The sequence below is a fragment of the Tupaia chinensis genome, unplaced genomic scaffold (genome assembly GCF_000334495.1).
Source record: "Tupaia chinensis unplaced genomic scaffold, TupChi_1.0 Scaffold000270_1, whole genome shotgun sequence".
NCBI lineage: Eukaryota > Metazoa > Chordata > Mammalia > Scandentia > Tupaiidae > Tupaia > Tupaia belangeri.
The window spans coordinates 5,193,981-5,209,822 of record NW_006159750.1 but is presented as its reverse complement, the minus strand read 5'-3'; the positions used below and the strand labels follow the sequence as shown (position 1 = coordinate 5,209,822).

Sequence of the window (15,842 nt, the reverse complement as noted above, 5' to 3'; positions counted from 1 at the left end):
CCTTGAACCATGTGGCTTGCTTTGACGGTAAGAACGTATCAGAGGAGAGAGTGTGACAGTTCTGGGTCTAGAGTGCTAGTAGATTCCGGTTTTTGCTCTGAAAAGTCAGCTCCCATGTTATGAATTGCAAGCTAGATTACTGAGTGATGAGAGGCCACATGGAGGACAACCAAGCATCCCAGCCGACAGCCAGTACCTCGACCTAGACACATGGCCACCATGGACCCTCGAGCCCCAGTCAAGCCCAGTCAACAACTTGTGGAGTACAGACAAGTCAGACTTGTAGAGCCCTGCCCAAATTATAAAATCATGAGCCAATGAACGGTTGTTGTGGTTGCAAGCCACTGTATTTTGGTTTATTACCCAATAATAGATCATTTAAATACTTCAGGCACGGAACTAAATGTTTCATCTGTCTTAATCCTCATTTTACAAATGAGGGAGTTGAAGCTCATAAACTGTCCCAAGTCGGGCAGCTGGTAAGCAGCAGAGGCCAGGATCTGAAGCAGGCCTGTCGGAGTCTGTACCTCCCTACTTCCTCTCACCTCTCTTACCCAGTGAACCCCACTGTAGGAAGTCTAGGTTAGAATCCTGGGCTTAAGAAAGAAAATATTTCCAGAAGGCAATAAATATTAAGCAAGGTTTTGAGGAGGAAGGGAATGTGATTTGCCTAAGAGTGGGAAGAGCTTTTCTGTTCAGACCAGGGGCCTATTTTCAGTTGAAGTGAGGTATCTATTCCAGCCCTTCTCCCTGGAGCTCCAGGAGAATTAAGCCCCCACGCCACCAGGCATCCACTGTATGTCATAAATTAACTTCTTATGCACGTAGAATGTTACTGGTTATGTCCCACCCTTGGGGAAACTGAGAATATAATCACAAAAGTCATTTGTAGGGCCTAATGCATTTATGGAAGCTTTCCTGAGAATGTGGGAGAAGGGATCAGAGGCCAGTGCCAGTCACATTTACACAATGACAAAGAGGCCTCCCTCCAGCTGAAGCAGGGCTTAGGTCAGGAAGGGGTGAAATACCACAGGAATGATGCCCTAAGGACCCGGCAGACCTCAAGCCTCAGCCCACAGCCCCTTGCCTCTGCTACTTGGTGAATTACTCAAGAGCCAGCCCTTAAATGTTCTCAGTCTTCATGGCAAAGGAACACAATCTCCACACTGAGCAAGACACAGTCACAGCTAATCCTTCCGCATTTAAGGAGAGCTGCACCAGAACCCTTAACTTTTTCATTTATGCACTTGACTTTTAAGGAGTACCTTCTGAGTTAAAGCCTACCATATGCCTGGGAGGGGGTATAATTTCTTTATTAATTAATTTACTCATTATTTATCCAAAATCTTTTTTTAAATTTTGCCAAAGGACATGTGTACTCACTGAGGAGAGACAAAGAGAAAGAGAGGGAGAAAGCACCCCCCTCCCCCCGAGAAATGGTCATGCCACAAGCTCTTCTCCTTCATCTCTCCCTTCTTTTGGGATTTTTGGACATGCACCAGGCATGTCCTCAAGCCACAGGGTCTGGGACTCCAACCACTGGATCAGGGTGGAATTTGGCTGTCTTAACCACCAGCCACAGAGCCTGCCCTATTTATCCAAAATTGTAAACGCTTGGAATTGGGGCGGGAATTAGTGGCCTTGTGCTTAGTAAAGAATTCATATTCTTTTTTTTTTTTTGGAGAGGTTTTCACTACAGGGCGCGTGCGCTCGCTAGACAGACAGAGAGAGACAGAGAGACAGAAAGCGAGAAATCACTCCCCAGGGGGGATGGTCACGCCGCAATCCCTTCTCCTCCATTCTCCTCTCGGGATCTTGGGCACGCACGCACACGTGCCCGGCGTGAGCTTTAAGCCACCGGGTCCGGGACGCGAACCGCGATCGACTACGTGGGAGTCCAGCGACACAGCCATTACACTAACTGCTGGTTCTCAAGAATTCGTATTCTTGAAATCTGTACTCTCTGGCTTTGCTGTTACTCTGTTGGAGGAGAAAGTATTAATAGTTCCATTGCTTCCCCCTCCCCACCCCCCGTACTGCAATCGCTTTTGAAATCATAATTTGATGATAGAGCACTGCAGATGAGTTTCCCTAGGAGATGCTAACTTGCGATGTGCTAAAATTGCACACTCACCTAAGGGTGGGTGAAGAACAGTCAGTTCCTCTACTTAGGCTGCTCCTGAAGGAAGAATGCAGTTAATTAACAGCTGCTTCTGTCTGGTCTTTCCTCTGTCACTGCTTGCCTGGAGAGAGGGAAAGCTACTGATTTTCCCATCTTTCACAGACCTTGAATCTTGCAAGCAACTAAAATTCCATCTTCCCGGGGGCCAGCGTGTGGCAAAGTGGTTAAGGCACTGGACTCTGTGGCCAACTGCTCATCAAGTTCCGGACCTGGTGGCCCGCTTGCTTTCTTTTCATCTCTCTCTCTCAGTCTCTCTCTGGTAAATGCACGTGCTCTGTAGCAAAATTTAAAAATAATAATAAAATAATTCTAAAAAAAAAAATCCATCTTCACCAGTAGAGAGAAGCTCTCTCTTCCTATCAGCTCTTCCTCACAAAAATGTGCAAGTTCTAGGCCTCCCAACCTTTTCCCTTTTCACCCCACTTAATTCTAAGGCTCCTTTGTTTCCAATGGCAGTTATTGCAGTCAGACCTCACATCTCACCACAACTTCACAGCTAAAAACTAGGGAGTAAAAAACGCCTACAAAGGGCCCAAATAATGGTCATACGCTCTGAGGACTCCTGGGGCTTTTCATTTGCAGAAAAGCTCCTCAGCCATTCTCAAAGGCCTTTTCCCTTGAAATTTCTGGAACATTTCTAAGAGGCTCTTTGACGGGTAGCCCAGCCTACTTACAGGCAACATTTAGAAACAAGAGGACATCCTTAATAAGCAGGCTTAAGCAAACATAGCTTTCAATTCCGAAGCAGCTAGTTGCAAACACCCTGTCAAACTCCCCTAAGGGAAAGGGTATAAAACTTGATATTCATAATTATCCTCCTAACACTGTAATTGCGAGCAGGATCAGGATCATGATCCTTGTTTAACAAATATGTGGAGAGGCGCAAAGAGAGCAAATACACTCAATCCTGACCTCCTTGTAAGTGGAGTCACAACTGAATGTGAAGTCAAATCTTTCTGTATGAAAGCCCGTTGTTTTCTTTATACACTGGCTTCCTCCGGTTCCCAAAGTTTTTGCTTAAAAAGGCAATGAAAAGTGTACTTCGAAGAGAACCTCAATATACCTAAAATGTGTTTCGGTGCTACCTTAACGTGGAAAATTCACAACTGAAGACGCCTGGCAAATGCGGCGCTTGCACATTGAATGCATCCACGGAAACGCATTTTCCCTGGCAGAGCGTCAGCTTTATGTTAGGTGGCCCAGCCGTGCCCTGGGCCCGCAGGTCGCCGAGCAAACGGCCAGTACACTTCGGGTTCTGCAGCCCCGCTAGAGGTGGAGGGGGCGGGAAGGACGGGGTGGGGCGGGGCGCCACGCCCACATTCATTGGCCCTTTCCCTCTCGCGCCTCCGCGAGGCCACGCCCCCGCCGTGCTCAGCTCTGTTCAGCTCCGGGGAGTGGAAAGACCGTCTTCCAGACACGCGTGCGCACTCGGCCTCAACCCGCCCTCCAGCTCCCGTCTTCCCGGATGGAGTCTTTTGAGAACCTGCTCTTCCCCCTCCGTCCGATCCCTACCTGCAAACTTCCGGCCGCTGCCCGCCGCAACCTCGCCTCCTCAGGATCCGCCAATCCTGGCGCGCGTGCGGTAGGAGTGGGTGGAGCCTCAGAGATTTGAAAGGAGCCCCGCCCCCTCGGAGCTGATTCCCGGGACTAGGTTGCGGGAGAAAAGCTCGCGTGGAAGGTAAGGCGGAGCGGGAAGTGGAAACTGAGGGTGGGCTGGAGGTGTGGTGTGGGTGTAGTCCTAGTGGAATGGAAAGGGGACTTGGGGAGAGGAAGATCCCAGAGGATAGGAGCGGGGAGTAAGATGAGGGGAAGCCCTGGTGCAAGGGGGCGGGAGGGCAGTCTGGGGAGGGAGGAATGGAAATGCAGGGGTAGCTCTGCGCATCTGCCCCTGGACGTGACGGGTAGTTACAGGAGTAGGTGCTACTCCTGGGCACTTGACTTACCAACAGCGTGACCATCCCCCCTGGCTTTCACTCTGAGTCTAGCGGGGGGCCTTGGGCAGGATGGATACCTGAGGAATGGTATGTTTTCTCTCCAGTTCAGCTCCAAGCTGCTCCTGCTGTTTGGACATGGAGGATTTGGAGGAAGGTAAGGAAATTCCGGAGGGAAGAATGAGGTCCTGCCATTGGATTGAGAGCTGGATCAGGGACAATGACAAGCATTCATTCTTCTTTCCCCCTTAGATGTAAAGTTTATTGTGGATGAGACCTTGGACTTTGGAGGGCTGTCACCATCTGACAGGTACCAGCCTCTCTATTCCCCTTATTTTTCTCCAGCAGCAGTTCTTTGCCACTAACCCCTTACTGTTGAATTACTGGCCTCTGTGGCCTGGGTTGGTAATTCATGAGATTCTGGTGCACTTGACTTACTGGTGGCTAGTTGACTGGGCTCTAGGACACTGTTGTTGCATGGAGGTGGGGAGCTGGAGCGAGATTTCAGACTGTTAAGGGTAAATGGATTTGCTCCATCTTCATCTTGGCATCACTTGCAGTGTTAGTAAATATTAGAGGCCTATTGGGCCTCATAGAACCTGGTATCGCATCCACAGCCAGCATGGGCACCAGGGTTTGGGGCTGTGTCCCTGGCTCTGCTGCGGAGGTTTTGCCCAGTCTCCCCCCGCAGTCTCCTGCTGTCTTTTGTGGGGCATGGTGCCTGGTTTCTTTTCTGTCTCAGTCGTGAGGAGGAAGACATAGCAGTGTTGGCGACGCCAGAGAAGCCACTCCGACGCGGCCTCTCCCACCGAAGTGACCCAAATGCAATGGCCCCTGCTCCCCAGGGCGTGAGGTTCAGCTTAGGTCCCCTCAGCCCAGAGAAGCTGGAGGAGATCCTTGATGAAGCCAACCGGCTAGCAGCTCGGCTGGAGCAGTGTGCGCTACAAGAGCGAGAGAGTACAGGTGAGGGCCTGGGACCTCGCAGAGTGAAACCCAGCCCTCGGCGGGAGACCTTTGTGCTGAAGGACAGTCCTGTCCGAGACCTGCTGCCTACTGTGAGCTCTTTCACTCGGAGCACCCCCTCCCCAAGCAGCTTGACACCTCGACTCCACAGCAGTGATAGGAAGGGGTCAGTCAAGGCTCTCCGGACAACATCTGGAAAGAGGCCCTCCATTATGAAGAGGGTAAGTTTAGAGAATCACGTTGGATGTGTACTCCCAGATACAGTGCGTGACTCAGTACAGATGTAGAGTGGTTTCCTCATTGTTAACGTGGGAATAGTGGAGCTGGCAGGCGGCATGGTGGTTAAGGTGCTGGACTCCCACATGGTTGACCATGGTTCAAGTCCCAGACCTGGAGGCTTGCTTTCTTGCTTTCCCTTTCTCTCTCTGGTCAAATTAAAAAATAATAATAACAAATGAAATTAAATAAATATTCTTTTGAAAGATGGTAACAGTAATTTTGCCTCTAGAATTATTGGAATTGAATGAGATACCCTAAGTAATACACTTAGCACAGTGTCAGTGTGTAAGCTCTATAATGTCTGTAATAAATCCTCAGTAAAGGATATTGGTATATTGGTATAAGGTTGAGTATACCTTATCTGAAATGCTTGGGACCAGAGGTGTTGCAGGTTTTGGGTTTTAGAATATTTGCATGTTTGTAATAAGCTACCTTGGGTACAGGACCCAAGTCTAAACATAAAATTCATTTGTGTTTCACATATTCCTTACATGCATAGCCTAAAGGTAATTTTCTGTAAGCTATTTTGTATTGCAGTGTTTTGACTATGACCATGTAAGGTCAAGTAGGTAATTTTCCACTTGTGGCACCACGTTAGTGCTTAAAAATTTTTAGATTTTGGAGCACTCTGGATTTTCGGATTAGAGATGCTCAACCTGCAGTGATGGTGATATTGGCAGCTAACTTCTGCCCTTCCTTACTGAGCTATAGACAGCTCTCCACCTCTATTTCTTAATCCCTTAAGAAATGTCTTAAGACACAAAACAGATCATTTCTCCCTTCTAGTAATTTTTTTCCTGTCTTTGTGTTTCAGGAGTCTCCTTCTTGCCATCTGTTCCCCGCATCCAAAAACCCAGCATCTTCTCCTCTTGCCCGATCAACTCCTCCAAGATCAACTCCTCCAAGAGCAACTCCTCCAAGATCAACTCACCCAACATCAAGTCCTCCAATCCGATCACCTCACCCAAGATCAACTCCTCCAATCCGATCAACTCCTCCAAGATCGACTCCTCCAATCCGAGGGAGAGCTAGACCCAGTGGGGGAGCAAAAGCAAGTGAGAAGACATGGGTAGCAAAGCTGGGGTGAAGGAGTAGGTAGGATGTGGAATTTCCCCTGAAATTTCTCTACTCCTCTCCATCAGGCCCACCTACCTCTCTCCGACCAGTCCTGGCCCCACAGCCTTCTACCAGCAACTCTCAACGCCTGTCTCGGCCCCAGGGAGCAGCTGCTAAATCTTCTAGTCGACTGCCCGTTCCCTCAGCCACCTCTAGGCCTGCCAGCCGCCTGCCTCTTGCCAACCGGAATATCCCACCCAACAAGGGGGCCCTGCCTCTAGATACCCTGTCGACTCGAAAAGGGCTTCCAAGACCAGGTGCTGCAGGGAACAGAGGTGAGGGAAAGTGAATATAAGGGTAATAAATCAGGAAGAGGGCCATTGGGTGGTATGGTGGTTAAGGAGCTGGATCCCTCATAGCTAACTCTGTTCGAGTCTCAGACCTGGAGGCTTGAAAAACACGCTGGATACATGTGCATGAGTGCCCAAAATCCTGATAAGAGAATGGAGGAGAAAGGATTGTGATGTGGCCATCCTCCTTGGAGGTGATTTCTCACTTCCCCTCTTTCTGTCTCTGGCAACCATATGTACACTATGGCAAAAATCTGCCATAGTGTACCCCCCCCAAAAAAAAAAAGGGAATCAGGAAGAATACCTACTCTCACCTATCCTGACCTCCCCTTCTCAGAGCCGGCAACCACGACCACTTTTGCCATTTCCTTATAATTCTATATGAAGGTGGGGAGATCAGTTTAAGGAGTGCATGTAGGGCTGGGTAAAGAACCTGAGCCTTGGGGGAACTAGCAGTTAGCGTAATGGCTATGTCTCTGGACTCCCACGTAGTTGACCGCAGTTCACGTCCCGGGCCCGGTGACTTAGAACTCACGCCGGGCGCGTGTGCGTGTGTGCCCAAGATCTTGAGAGGAGAATGGAGGAGAAGGGATTGCGGCGTGACCATCCCCCCTGGGGGGGTGATTTCTCGCTTTCTGTCTGTATGTCTCTCTCCGTCTGATGAGCGCACGTGCCCTATAGCAAAAACCTCTCTAAATAAATAAATAAATAAATAAATAAATAAGAACCTGAACCTTGATTTCCAAAGACCTACTGGTTTTTAACTTGAGGCACAGGGCTAATCCCAGGTTCATCTGCCTTCATGTGGTATTTCTTTTTGAGAAGCTCAGTTAAATTTTCCACTCACTTATTTTTTTGTTAACCCCCGTCAAGTTCCTGTTTCCCAACGACTAAATCTTCCTGTCCCCGGTACCACGCGTGGCAGTCTGCAGCCCTCCAGGAAAGTCGCTGTCCCGGGACCTACCAGGTAAGACTAGCCTATTTCCTACCCCCAGGCCTCCACGTGGGCCCTGCATTCTGTGTGGAAAGATGAGGATAAGGAGGGGACCTGGAGCCAGGACTGCGGTGGGGCAGGGTCCCATCTCTTCCTACCCTCAGGAGCTTGAACTGTTTAGTGATAAACGAGCTTGCGGAAGAAAGATGGTATAAAGCAGTTCTTCTTTCTGTCTCTTTAGGTAAAGAGGAAAGGACAGCAAGGAAGAATTCAGTAGCAAACCACTACAGTCACTGCCTGGACACGCCTCTACCAGCAGGTCCTGGCCTGGGGACAGGAGGAGAAGATGCCACCAGGGCTGGTACCCTGAGGAGAGACCATGGGAGATGGGGTGGATTAGGGTTGAGCTGGAGGAGTTTCAAACTCTCTTGAGTTGAAAAAAAATTAGGGAAAAAGAGGTCACCTCTCAGCAGTGAAATTAGCAAACAGAAAATGAGCAATGCAGGGGAGTGTTGTCCTCATCTACCCCCACTCCTGTGGTCAGCTGGAGTTTGATCTTCTTCCCAGGCACTGGTTCACTGGACATTTACATGTGAATGGCCTCTGCAGCTACCCTCTCTGCTCTAAGGAGAGGTCTTCCGGAATCATAACCTCTGCTGGACTCGGGCCTGTTTGGAGACACAGAGGCCGGCACCTGGTTTCTAGAATTTGCTTCCTGTGTATTCTGTGACTCCTAACAGGCCAGTTTATGATAAGCTTACTCCATCAGACTGCATTTTTCTAAAAGTGGATGTATTTTTATATTCTCTGTGTATCTAAAAGTAGATCCTGTTCCAGTTTCTAACAAATGTGGAATAAAGTTCTGTGTAATTCCAGTGTGTGAGCCCTGATGAGCTTCCCATGCAGAGGCCTGAACAGGCGCTCAGGCCTTGAAGTCCAGCTCATCCGATGTGGCTACCCCCCTTGTTGGCATTAGGTGGGAAGAGACTCCCTCTTTCTGGGATTCATATATTATTAGAAGGTCCAGATCAAAGAGCAGGTTTTTAAAATTCTTTTTCAATTGCCAGAGGGCACGTGTGCGCTCCAGAGACAGAGAATGAGAGGGAGCCAGAAAGTACCACACGATGGGTTGTGGGCACACTCCAATTCCCTTCTCCTTCATTTCTCTATCCCGTTAGGATTTTAGGCACACAGGCACATGTACCCAGTGTGTTTTTCAAGCCACTGGAGCCAGGATTCAAGTCACAGTTGACCATTTGGGATCTGACTCTTAACTACTAAGTCAAGGGCCGATCCAAAGTTAAGAATAGTTTCATTCACAACATGTGAAGCCAAGCCAGGATCTAAGTAAATGGTTGTTTATATCCTAAACTTGAATGTTCTTTCTGGTCCTTTGTAGTGTTTACTAGAACCCTTTGTCACATTGCACCTTACGTCATTAGAGTTGACCACATTCTGTTACCTCCCACTAGACGTGGGCCAGTATCAGGGTGTGTAAACCTCTGCAGCACCCTATTGTTGTGACTTGTGTGTGGAGGACATTTCATTCAGTTAGGCTGAAAAATATATAAGCCTTTGAGGCTGGCAGGTGGTGTGGTGGTTAAGACGCTGGACTCCCACATGGTCAACCACAGTTCAAATCTCAGACCTGGAGGTTTGCTTTTTCATATTCTGTCTTTCTCATTCTGTCTCTCTGGTCAAATTAAAATTAATTAATTAAAATTCTTTTTTAAAAAAAGTTCATGGCAAGTGCATATTATGAGAAAACTGCATGGGTTTCAGAATTTTTTACACTAGGATAAACTCATACTTTTAGTTTTTCCTGTAAGGTACGAGTACTTGCCAGAGAGACAGAAGTGAGAAATCGAAATCAACCCCAGAAGAGATGGCCGTGCTGCAGCACCTTCTCCTTCAGTCTCCTCTCAGGATTTGGGGTGCACATGTACATGTACTCAATGTGATTCTTTTTTTTTTGGAGAGGTTTTCGCTATAGGGCGCATGCGCTCGCCAGACAGAGAGAGAGACATAGAGACAGAAAGCGAGAAATCACCCCCCAGGGGGGATGGTCACGCCGCAATCCCTTCTCCTCCATTGTCCTCTTGGGATCTTGGGCACGCACGCACACGCGCCCGGCGTGAGTTTTAAGCCACCGGGTCCGGGACGCGAACCATGGTCAACTACATGGGAGTCCAGCGACATAGCCATTACGCTAACTGCTGGTTCCCCTCAATGTGATTCTCAAGCTACTGGGTCCAGCACTCGAACTGCACAGTTGGCCGTGTGGGATCCAGCGCCTTAACCTCCATGCCACCCGCTGGCCCTAAATTCATACTTTAATTCCATTTTCCATGAAGTTTTGAAGTCCTCATATTTGAATGCAAGATGGTGAGTATCTATAGAATGAATGATGAAGATGCAACAGACTCAGCTTAGGGTCTCCCTTTTTTTTATAACCTTTGACTCATAACCAGAACCAACTCAATTCCTAGTGGAGCTCTTTTTTGTTTTTTGGTTTTAGTTTAATTTATGAGAGAGAGACAGAACAAACAAACACTCTCAGCAGAGTCTCACATCACAGCCCTCCCCCAGTCTTCCCAGCCTGCCAGGATCGCGGGTGTGTGCACATGCCTGGGTGTATAGGCTGACCCAGGAACGAACCTGGTCTCTGGTGGATCCAGCACAATAGAGCAGTGCACTGTCACCACACCCCCGCGGAGGGACCTCATGGGCATTTTAATGATAGTGCACAAATGCATGCACCCTCCAAAGGGCTCGGTCATGCTGCAGTCCCCTTCCTGCAGTCCTCCAGCAGACGGGATTCTCAGCCAGGGACTTGAACTGTAGTTAGCATGTGGTGTTTAACGCTACAGTCTAGTACACTACCAACTGTGTCACAAAGGCCGGGTCATGACTCGAGGGCATTGGCAACTGGGCAAAGGGAAATGGAACTCCAGCTGGTGCCCTGGTCGTGCCTGTGCGTTACGAAACAGCAGAAACACCATGCTTCCAGAACACCTTGGATTTATGAATTCTGAATGACTGAAGGAAACCCTAATGTGCTTGGAAAACAATTTAACTTTCATTTTCTGTTGACAGTCAATAGTAAGTCAAATATTTAAGCTTTTAGCTATCTCTGACGAGGTTTCCCCCAAATCAAATTCTCAATTAAGTTCTTTAACCTCAAAGTAACTTTTGGATGTTTACAGAGGCCCCCTGAAAAATCCAAAAGGGAAATGTGTGACCAGCAGATGGCATAATGGTTATGTTGCTGGACTCCCACATGGTCACTCATGGTTCGAGTCTCAGACCTGGTGGCTTAAAACTCACACAAGGCATGCATGCTTACCCAGAATCCTGAGGGGAGAATGGAAGAGAAGGGATTGCAGGATGGCCTTCTCACTTTCTGTCTCTGTCTTTCCAGCAAGCACACGAGCCCTGTAGCAAAAAATCTTAAAAAATCAGGCATTTTGGGACCAGCAGTTAGTGTAATGGCTACGTCTCTGGACTCTCATGTAGTCGACTGCGGCTCAAGTCCTGGACCCGGCAGCTTAAACTCACACCAGGCGCGTGTGCGTGTGTGCCCAAGATCCCGAGAATGGAGGAGAAGGGATTGCGGCGTGACCATCCCCCCTGGGGGGTGATTTCTCGCTTTCTGTCTCTCTGTCTTTGCTCTGTCTGTGTGGCAAGCACATGCGCCCTATAGCAAAAACCTCTCCAAAAAAAAAGAAAGAAAAAAAATCAAGCATTTTCACCATTTTCCCTAACCACATATTCTGGGATTCCTGGAATGGATGTAGGAAGACCGTGGAGACAAATACCAAGTGTTTGGCTCTGGAGACATTTAGCATAAGGCGAGAAAATCTCCAGTGTGTTTCCTAGCTTTGTCCTGCACTGTGTCTAGTGAGCAGGGCCGGTTGGCGACTTCCAGCTCTACAGAAGGTCAGCAAACTTAGGGAACCCACGTAGTACGGCCAGCAGGTGGCGTGCTTTCAAGTACTGGGTGTGGGCCCTGCCTCCGGTGGGTCATTAGAGGCAGGCCTGAGGTCTGTTGCCATCTAGTGGCTGGTGAGGGGCAAGGCATGTTCTCACCCTTTTTTGGGCTGGATTCCGTTCCCTGCTCCCACCTCCCACTCCAAAGCTGCTTGAGCTGCACTTTCTGGAGGCCACGCCAGTCAGGGAGGAGTCCCACCTGTTGCAGCTGCCTTTCTAGTTCAGCCACCTGCCCACCTCCTTCCTTGTGGCCTGAGCAGGCTTCTACCCCTACCCAGGAGCAATAAGGAAAGTCAGCGTTTATCAGTCCCAGGCCACTGTGAACTGTTCTAAGCACGCTGCACGTGTTAACTCCTGTAATCCTCATAAAACCTCAGTGTGGATGCCATCATCACCATCCTCATTTTGCAGGCAGAGAAACTAAGGTTCAGAGAGATTCAGTCACTCAGTCTGGATCTAGGGTTTGTGTTCTTACTAAATTGTTCCCAGGTTAACTCCCTTTCCAGCTTGGCCGGGCCCTTGACAAACACAAAATTGGGATGAGAAGCCACATCGCAGAGCGCACGCTTGGTAATCGTTGCATTTTCTGGTGGGAGAAAACACACAGTGGTCCCGAGGCCCAGGCTCTGTGGCGCACCTGGGAGCATGCAGAATGCGGAGCTGGAAACCACATGCTCATTCGAGTCCCTGGCCCAGATGGTCTGAAAACACTGGACACGCCCGGGATCCTGGTGACCTAGAGGGCTGCAGGAAAGGGGTCATGGCATGACTGAGCCCTTTGGAGAGTGCCTCTCTGTCTCTCGTGTGTGCACACACATTCTGAAATGCATGCAGGCTGCCTCTGGGAGGACAGGGCGCCTGTCACACAGGGAAGCGCAGGATGACAGCACCTTTCCCGCACAGAACTAGTTTATTCAGAGTATGGGGAATGGAAAAGAAAACAACAACAACGAAACTCTATCATATTTACAAGTAACGATCGAACTGTACAATCTGATGGTTAGTATCAAGTTAGCATCCAGCATCTTTGTAATTTTTTAAGTCAAGTCATCAGTAGTAAAAACCAGTTAAATTTTTAACCCTTTGCAGGAATTGCCGAGGGAAGAGGGCAGGGGAGGATCCATGGCAGAGAAGCCAGGGGCCAGCCTTACGAATGGGAAACAGGAACATTTTCTCCTGCCCAGAGCCTCTTTCTGGCCACCTGCTTCAGAAGGAAAGTCAGTGAAAGTCTGAATACATGCTTAGCGTACATGGTGACTCCAGTGAACAGCAGTTGGCAAAACTGAGGAAGGGGAGGGGAGGAGGGGAGATGGCAGCCTGGGGCAGGGGAAGGGCTGTAGGCCCCCGAGCCAGGGCTGCTGGGTACACACCCAACCCGCGATGGCCACATCAGACCCCTGGGACCGGACACGAGCCCATCCCAACACAAAAAGCAAATAAATAAAAATATATATTAACTCTCTCTTCGCAGGGAGCTGGGGGCGGAATGGGGGAGAAAGAGGAGCAGGACCTGGTCCTTTGAAGAAGAGAGCCAATTCCCAGAAGGGGTTAAAAATACAACATGTCTCAGGCCACAGCAGGTCAGACAAAGTGGCGTTTGTCTGATTTGGGGGGTGGGTGAGTGAGAGGGCACCAGAACCCAGATGAAACTGCGCTTGGAGCCCCTCAGGGCCACCGAGCCAGCACTGCGTGCACTCCGCCCCGTCCCACCCACACCACAGCAAAGAAGCGCAACTTAACACATGACTGGCCTCCCCGGGCGCGGGTCGGCAGAAGAAATGAAGCACTTTCGGGTCAGCAAACTGAGCAAACACCTGGGCTGTGGCACGTGGCCGGAGTCCAGGAAAAGGAGAGGGGCTGGGGTGCCGGCCCCCACCTGGGGGCACAGGCTCCCTCAAAATGTGTTCATGCAGCATTTGGGGGTCCGGGGGCCATGGAGTGCTTCTGCCCCCTCGCCGGCCAGGGCTTTTCAGTTCCTGGGAGAGGCAGCACGGGCTGGGAGGGGCGCCCTCTGCCCTGACCCCCTTGCCAGACTGAGGCCTGCCGGGGGTGCAGCCTGCAGGGTCTGCTGCCCTGGGTGCGTGTGGCTTTGTCCTTTCCTTTTGGTGATGGCAATTGAGGGGCAGGCCCCCCAAGAGCCCCTCTCCTCCCAGAGGCACAGCAGATGGGAAACTGAGGAGAGGCCGAAGCATCCTGGGAGGTCCTATCCTCTTTGGGAAGGGAAAGGGGAATCAGTTTCCAGCGTATAAAAAAAATTAATCCCTGAAGTCATGAAGAGTGGAGATCCTTTTTTAAATTCTTTTTTCCTCTTTTCTGAAAAACTTTGTCTTGGAGATGTTGGCCCCAGGGGTCCAAAGTGCAGTGAGGGGGATGGCGGGGAAGGGAGTTGGCACTAGACGCCTTAGGTGGGGTGGGCGCCCCTCCCGGCAAGGCCCAGGCTCCTCAGATGGAAGTTTCGTCGCTGCTGCGGGCAGGCGGTGGGGAGCGGGGCAGGATAGAGCACAAGACAGGAGTGGGGCATGAGTGCCGCTGGGGAGAGGAGGGGAGCCTCGGGCGTAGGAACCGCGGCCCAGGGTTAATGCAGGAAGTTAAAGAAGAGAAATCTGGAGAGGCAGGAAAGGAAAGTGGCAGAAAAGGCAGACAGAGTTAGTTGGAGCAGAGGAGACAGTGAGAAGCTTTCACCAGAAGGAGGAAACAGAAAAGCAACCCCAGCTCCCCACCGTCCCCCACTTTGCCCTGTGATGCCGAGCCTGAGAGGGGATGGCCCGCCCCACGGGCCCTGCAGGACGACACACAGCCCACTGGGCCTGTGATGCCAACCAGCATAGCCGGGAGGCCTGGGGGCAGCTCTGGCCCAGCCCAGCTTCTGCGGGGCTGCACCGGGTCCCGCCCTCACAGCCTCACTCACTCGGAGCCTGAGGAGTCCTCGTCCACGGTGCCCGCCTTGATGCTCATGGCGATGGGCATGACCCCGTTCAGTTGCTCCTGGAGACTCTGCCGGGGCGGCGGGCGGGGAGGGGGCCCCCGGCTACCCTCGCTGGCTGAGGAGCCCCGAGAAGACCCCAGGCCCTGCTCCAGGGGGAGCCGCAGGAGGCTGCTCTTCTCACTGATGGTGGGCAGACACTTCTTCTTGAGGATGCCTGTGTCCGGAGGGCGGGTGCTGTGAGGTGCAGGTACAAGGCCCAGGGGACTGTCCCAGGGACAGCCACACGGTGAAGTGAGGTGTGCAGCGCTGCCCAGGCGTGTGCAGCTGCTGGGCACCCACTCACCTTTGTGAGGTTGGGCAGAAGACCCTGGAAGAGGGCCCAGGGACCCCTCCCGACTCAGAGCATCGCCGTTCTCCCGCGGCCGCTCCTCAGGGGCCCCGATGCCACCACTCTCTTTTGCTGTGGTCCCAAAGTCTCCTGGCCAGGGGGCCTTCCCAGGCCCTGGGCCCCCATCTGGCAGGGAAGAAAGCAGATGAGGCCCAGAGGGCAGGCAGGTGGGAGAGTCACCACCCAGTTCAGCCTCCCAGGGACCCCAGGCCTGCATTCCCACTGCTCCCCAGAGGCCACAGCCCCACGGCTGGCCCACCCTTGGGGGTACTGTGCAGGGGCAGTCTCTCCACTCCAGGCCCCAGCAGGCTGTCCCAGCCCTGCTCTCCAGGGAAGGCAGCCACCGCCGCCGCCTCTTCCTCCTCGCTGTCTGATGAGTGGGTGGAGGCATAGGAGCCACTCTGGTCATCTTCCAGAGACAGGTCGCTGTCAGAGTCTGTGTCAGGATCTGGGAGGTTGGAGAGAGATCACAGCCAGCCCGCCCACTCCGCTCACCCTTAGCAAAGCCAGGCAGCTGCCCCCCCGGGGCTGCCAGAATCCTCGTCCTTACCATGCTGCTGGGCTTGACCTTCCAGGAACAGGCTGCCTGGGTCCCCGAGGCCAGGGGGCCCTTGGCCAGGGTTCAGGGTGGACTCCTCCCTAAGGAGACGAGAGCACACTGGACGGGTCAGCTCGGCCCCATGCCCGTGTCCCGTTCTTCTCCCCTGGGACCCCCGGTTACTGCCGTGTGTCCCTTACTGCCGCAATTCAGCTGCCACCGCGTCAGCCACAGCAAGTGCTACGGCAGTGGGCTGGCCCGGGCCCAGCATACAAGGTCCTCTCCCCCCTCGGCCCTCCCGTCTC

At 51.5% G+C, this 15,842-nt stretch overlaps 2 protein-coding genes across 3 annotated transcripts in view; one reads left to right on the top strand and one right to left on the bottom strand.

Annotated features, from left to right (window-relative positions):
- Positions 1 to 3,566: 3,566 nt before the first annotated feature.
- On the top strand, positions 3,567 to 8,570 carry PSRC1 (proline and serine rich coiled-coil 1). 2 transcript variants are annotated; one of them, XM_006149519.3, is made up of 8 exons: positions 3,568 to 3,860; positions 4,221 to 4,270; positions 4,366 to 4,423; positions 4,856 to 5,297; positions 6,170 to 6,410; positions 6,498 to 6,746; positions 7,635 to 7,728; positions 7,937 to 8,570. In XM_006149519.3, the coding sequence occupies exons 2-8, from the start codon at positions 4,252 to 4,254 to the stop codon at positions 7,938 to 7,940; spliced, it is 1,107 nt and encodes a 368-aa protein (XP_006149581.1). In that variant the 5' UTR covers positions 3,568 to 3,860; positions 4,221 to 4,251; the 3' UTR covers positions 7,941 to 8,570. The 2 variants fall into 2 exon arrangements, with proteins under 2 accessions (XP_006149582.1, XP_006149581.1); XM_006149520.2 differs by lacking the exon at positions 7,937 to 8,570 and having other exon boundaries at positions 3,567 to 3,860; positions 7,635 to 7,732.
- Positions 8,571 to 13,691: 5,121 nt separating this feature from the next.
- CELSR2 (cadherin EGF LAG seven-pass G-type receptor 2) overlaps positions 13,692 to 15,842 on the bottom strand; it is a 38,307-nt gene continuing 36,156 nt past the window's right edge. Inside the window, 5 exon segments of the mRNA XM_006149555.1 lie at positions 13,692 to 14,288; positions 14,594 to 14,825; positions 14,955 to 15,125; positions 15,259 to 15,447; positions 15,550 to 15,647. Of these exon segments, the coding sequence (XP_006149617.1) occupies positions 14,261 to 14,288; positions 14,594 to 14,825; positions 14,955 to 15,125; positions 15,259 to 15,447; positions 15,550 to 15,647 (718 nt within the window). The 3' untranslated portion in view covers positions 13,692 to 14,260.

Coding starts and splice junctions, on each gene's coding strand:
- PSRC1 (XM_006149519.3), top strand. Junction 5,298..6,169: donor GGCCCTCCATTATGAAGAGG/GTAAGTTTAGAG, acceptor TTTGTGTTTCAG/GAGTCTCCTTCTTGCCATCT. Junction 6,411..6,497: donor CAGTGGGGGAGCAAAAGCAA/GTGAGAAGACAT, acceptor CCTCTCCATCAG/GCCCACCTACCTCTCTCCGA.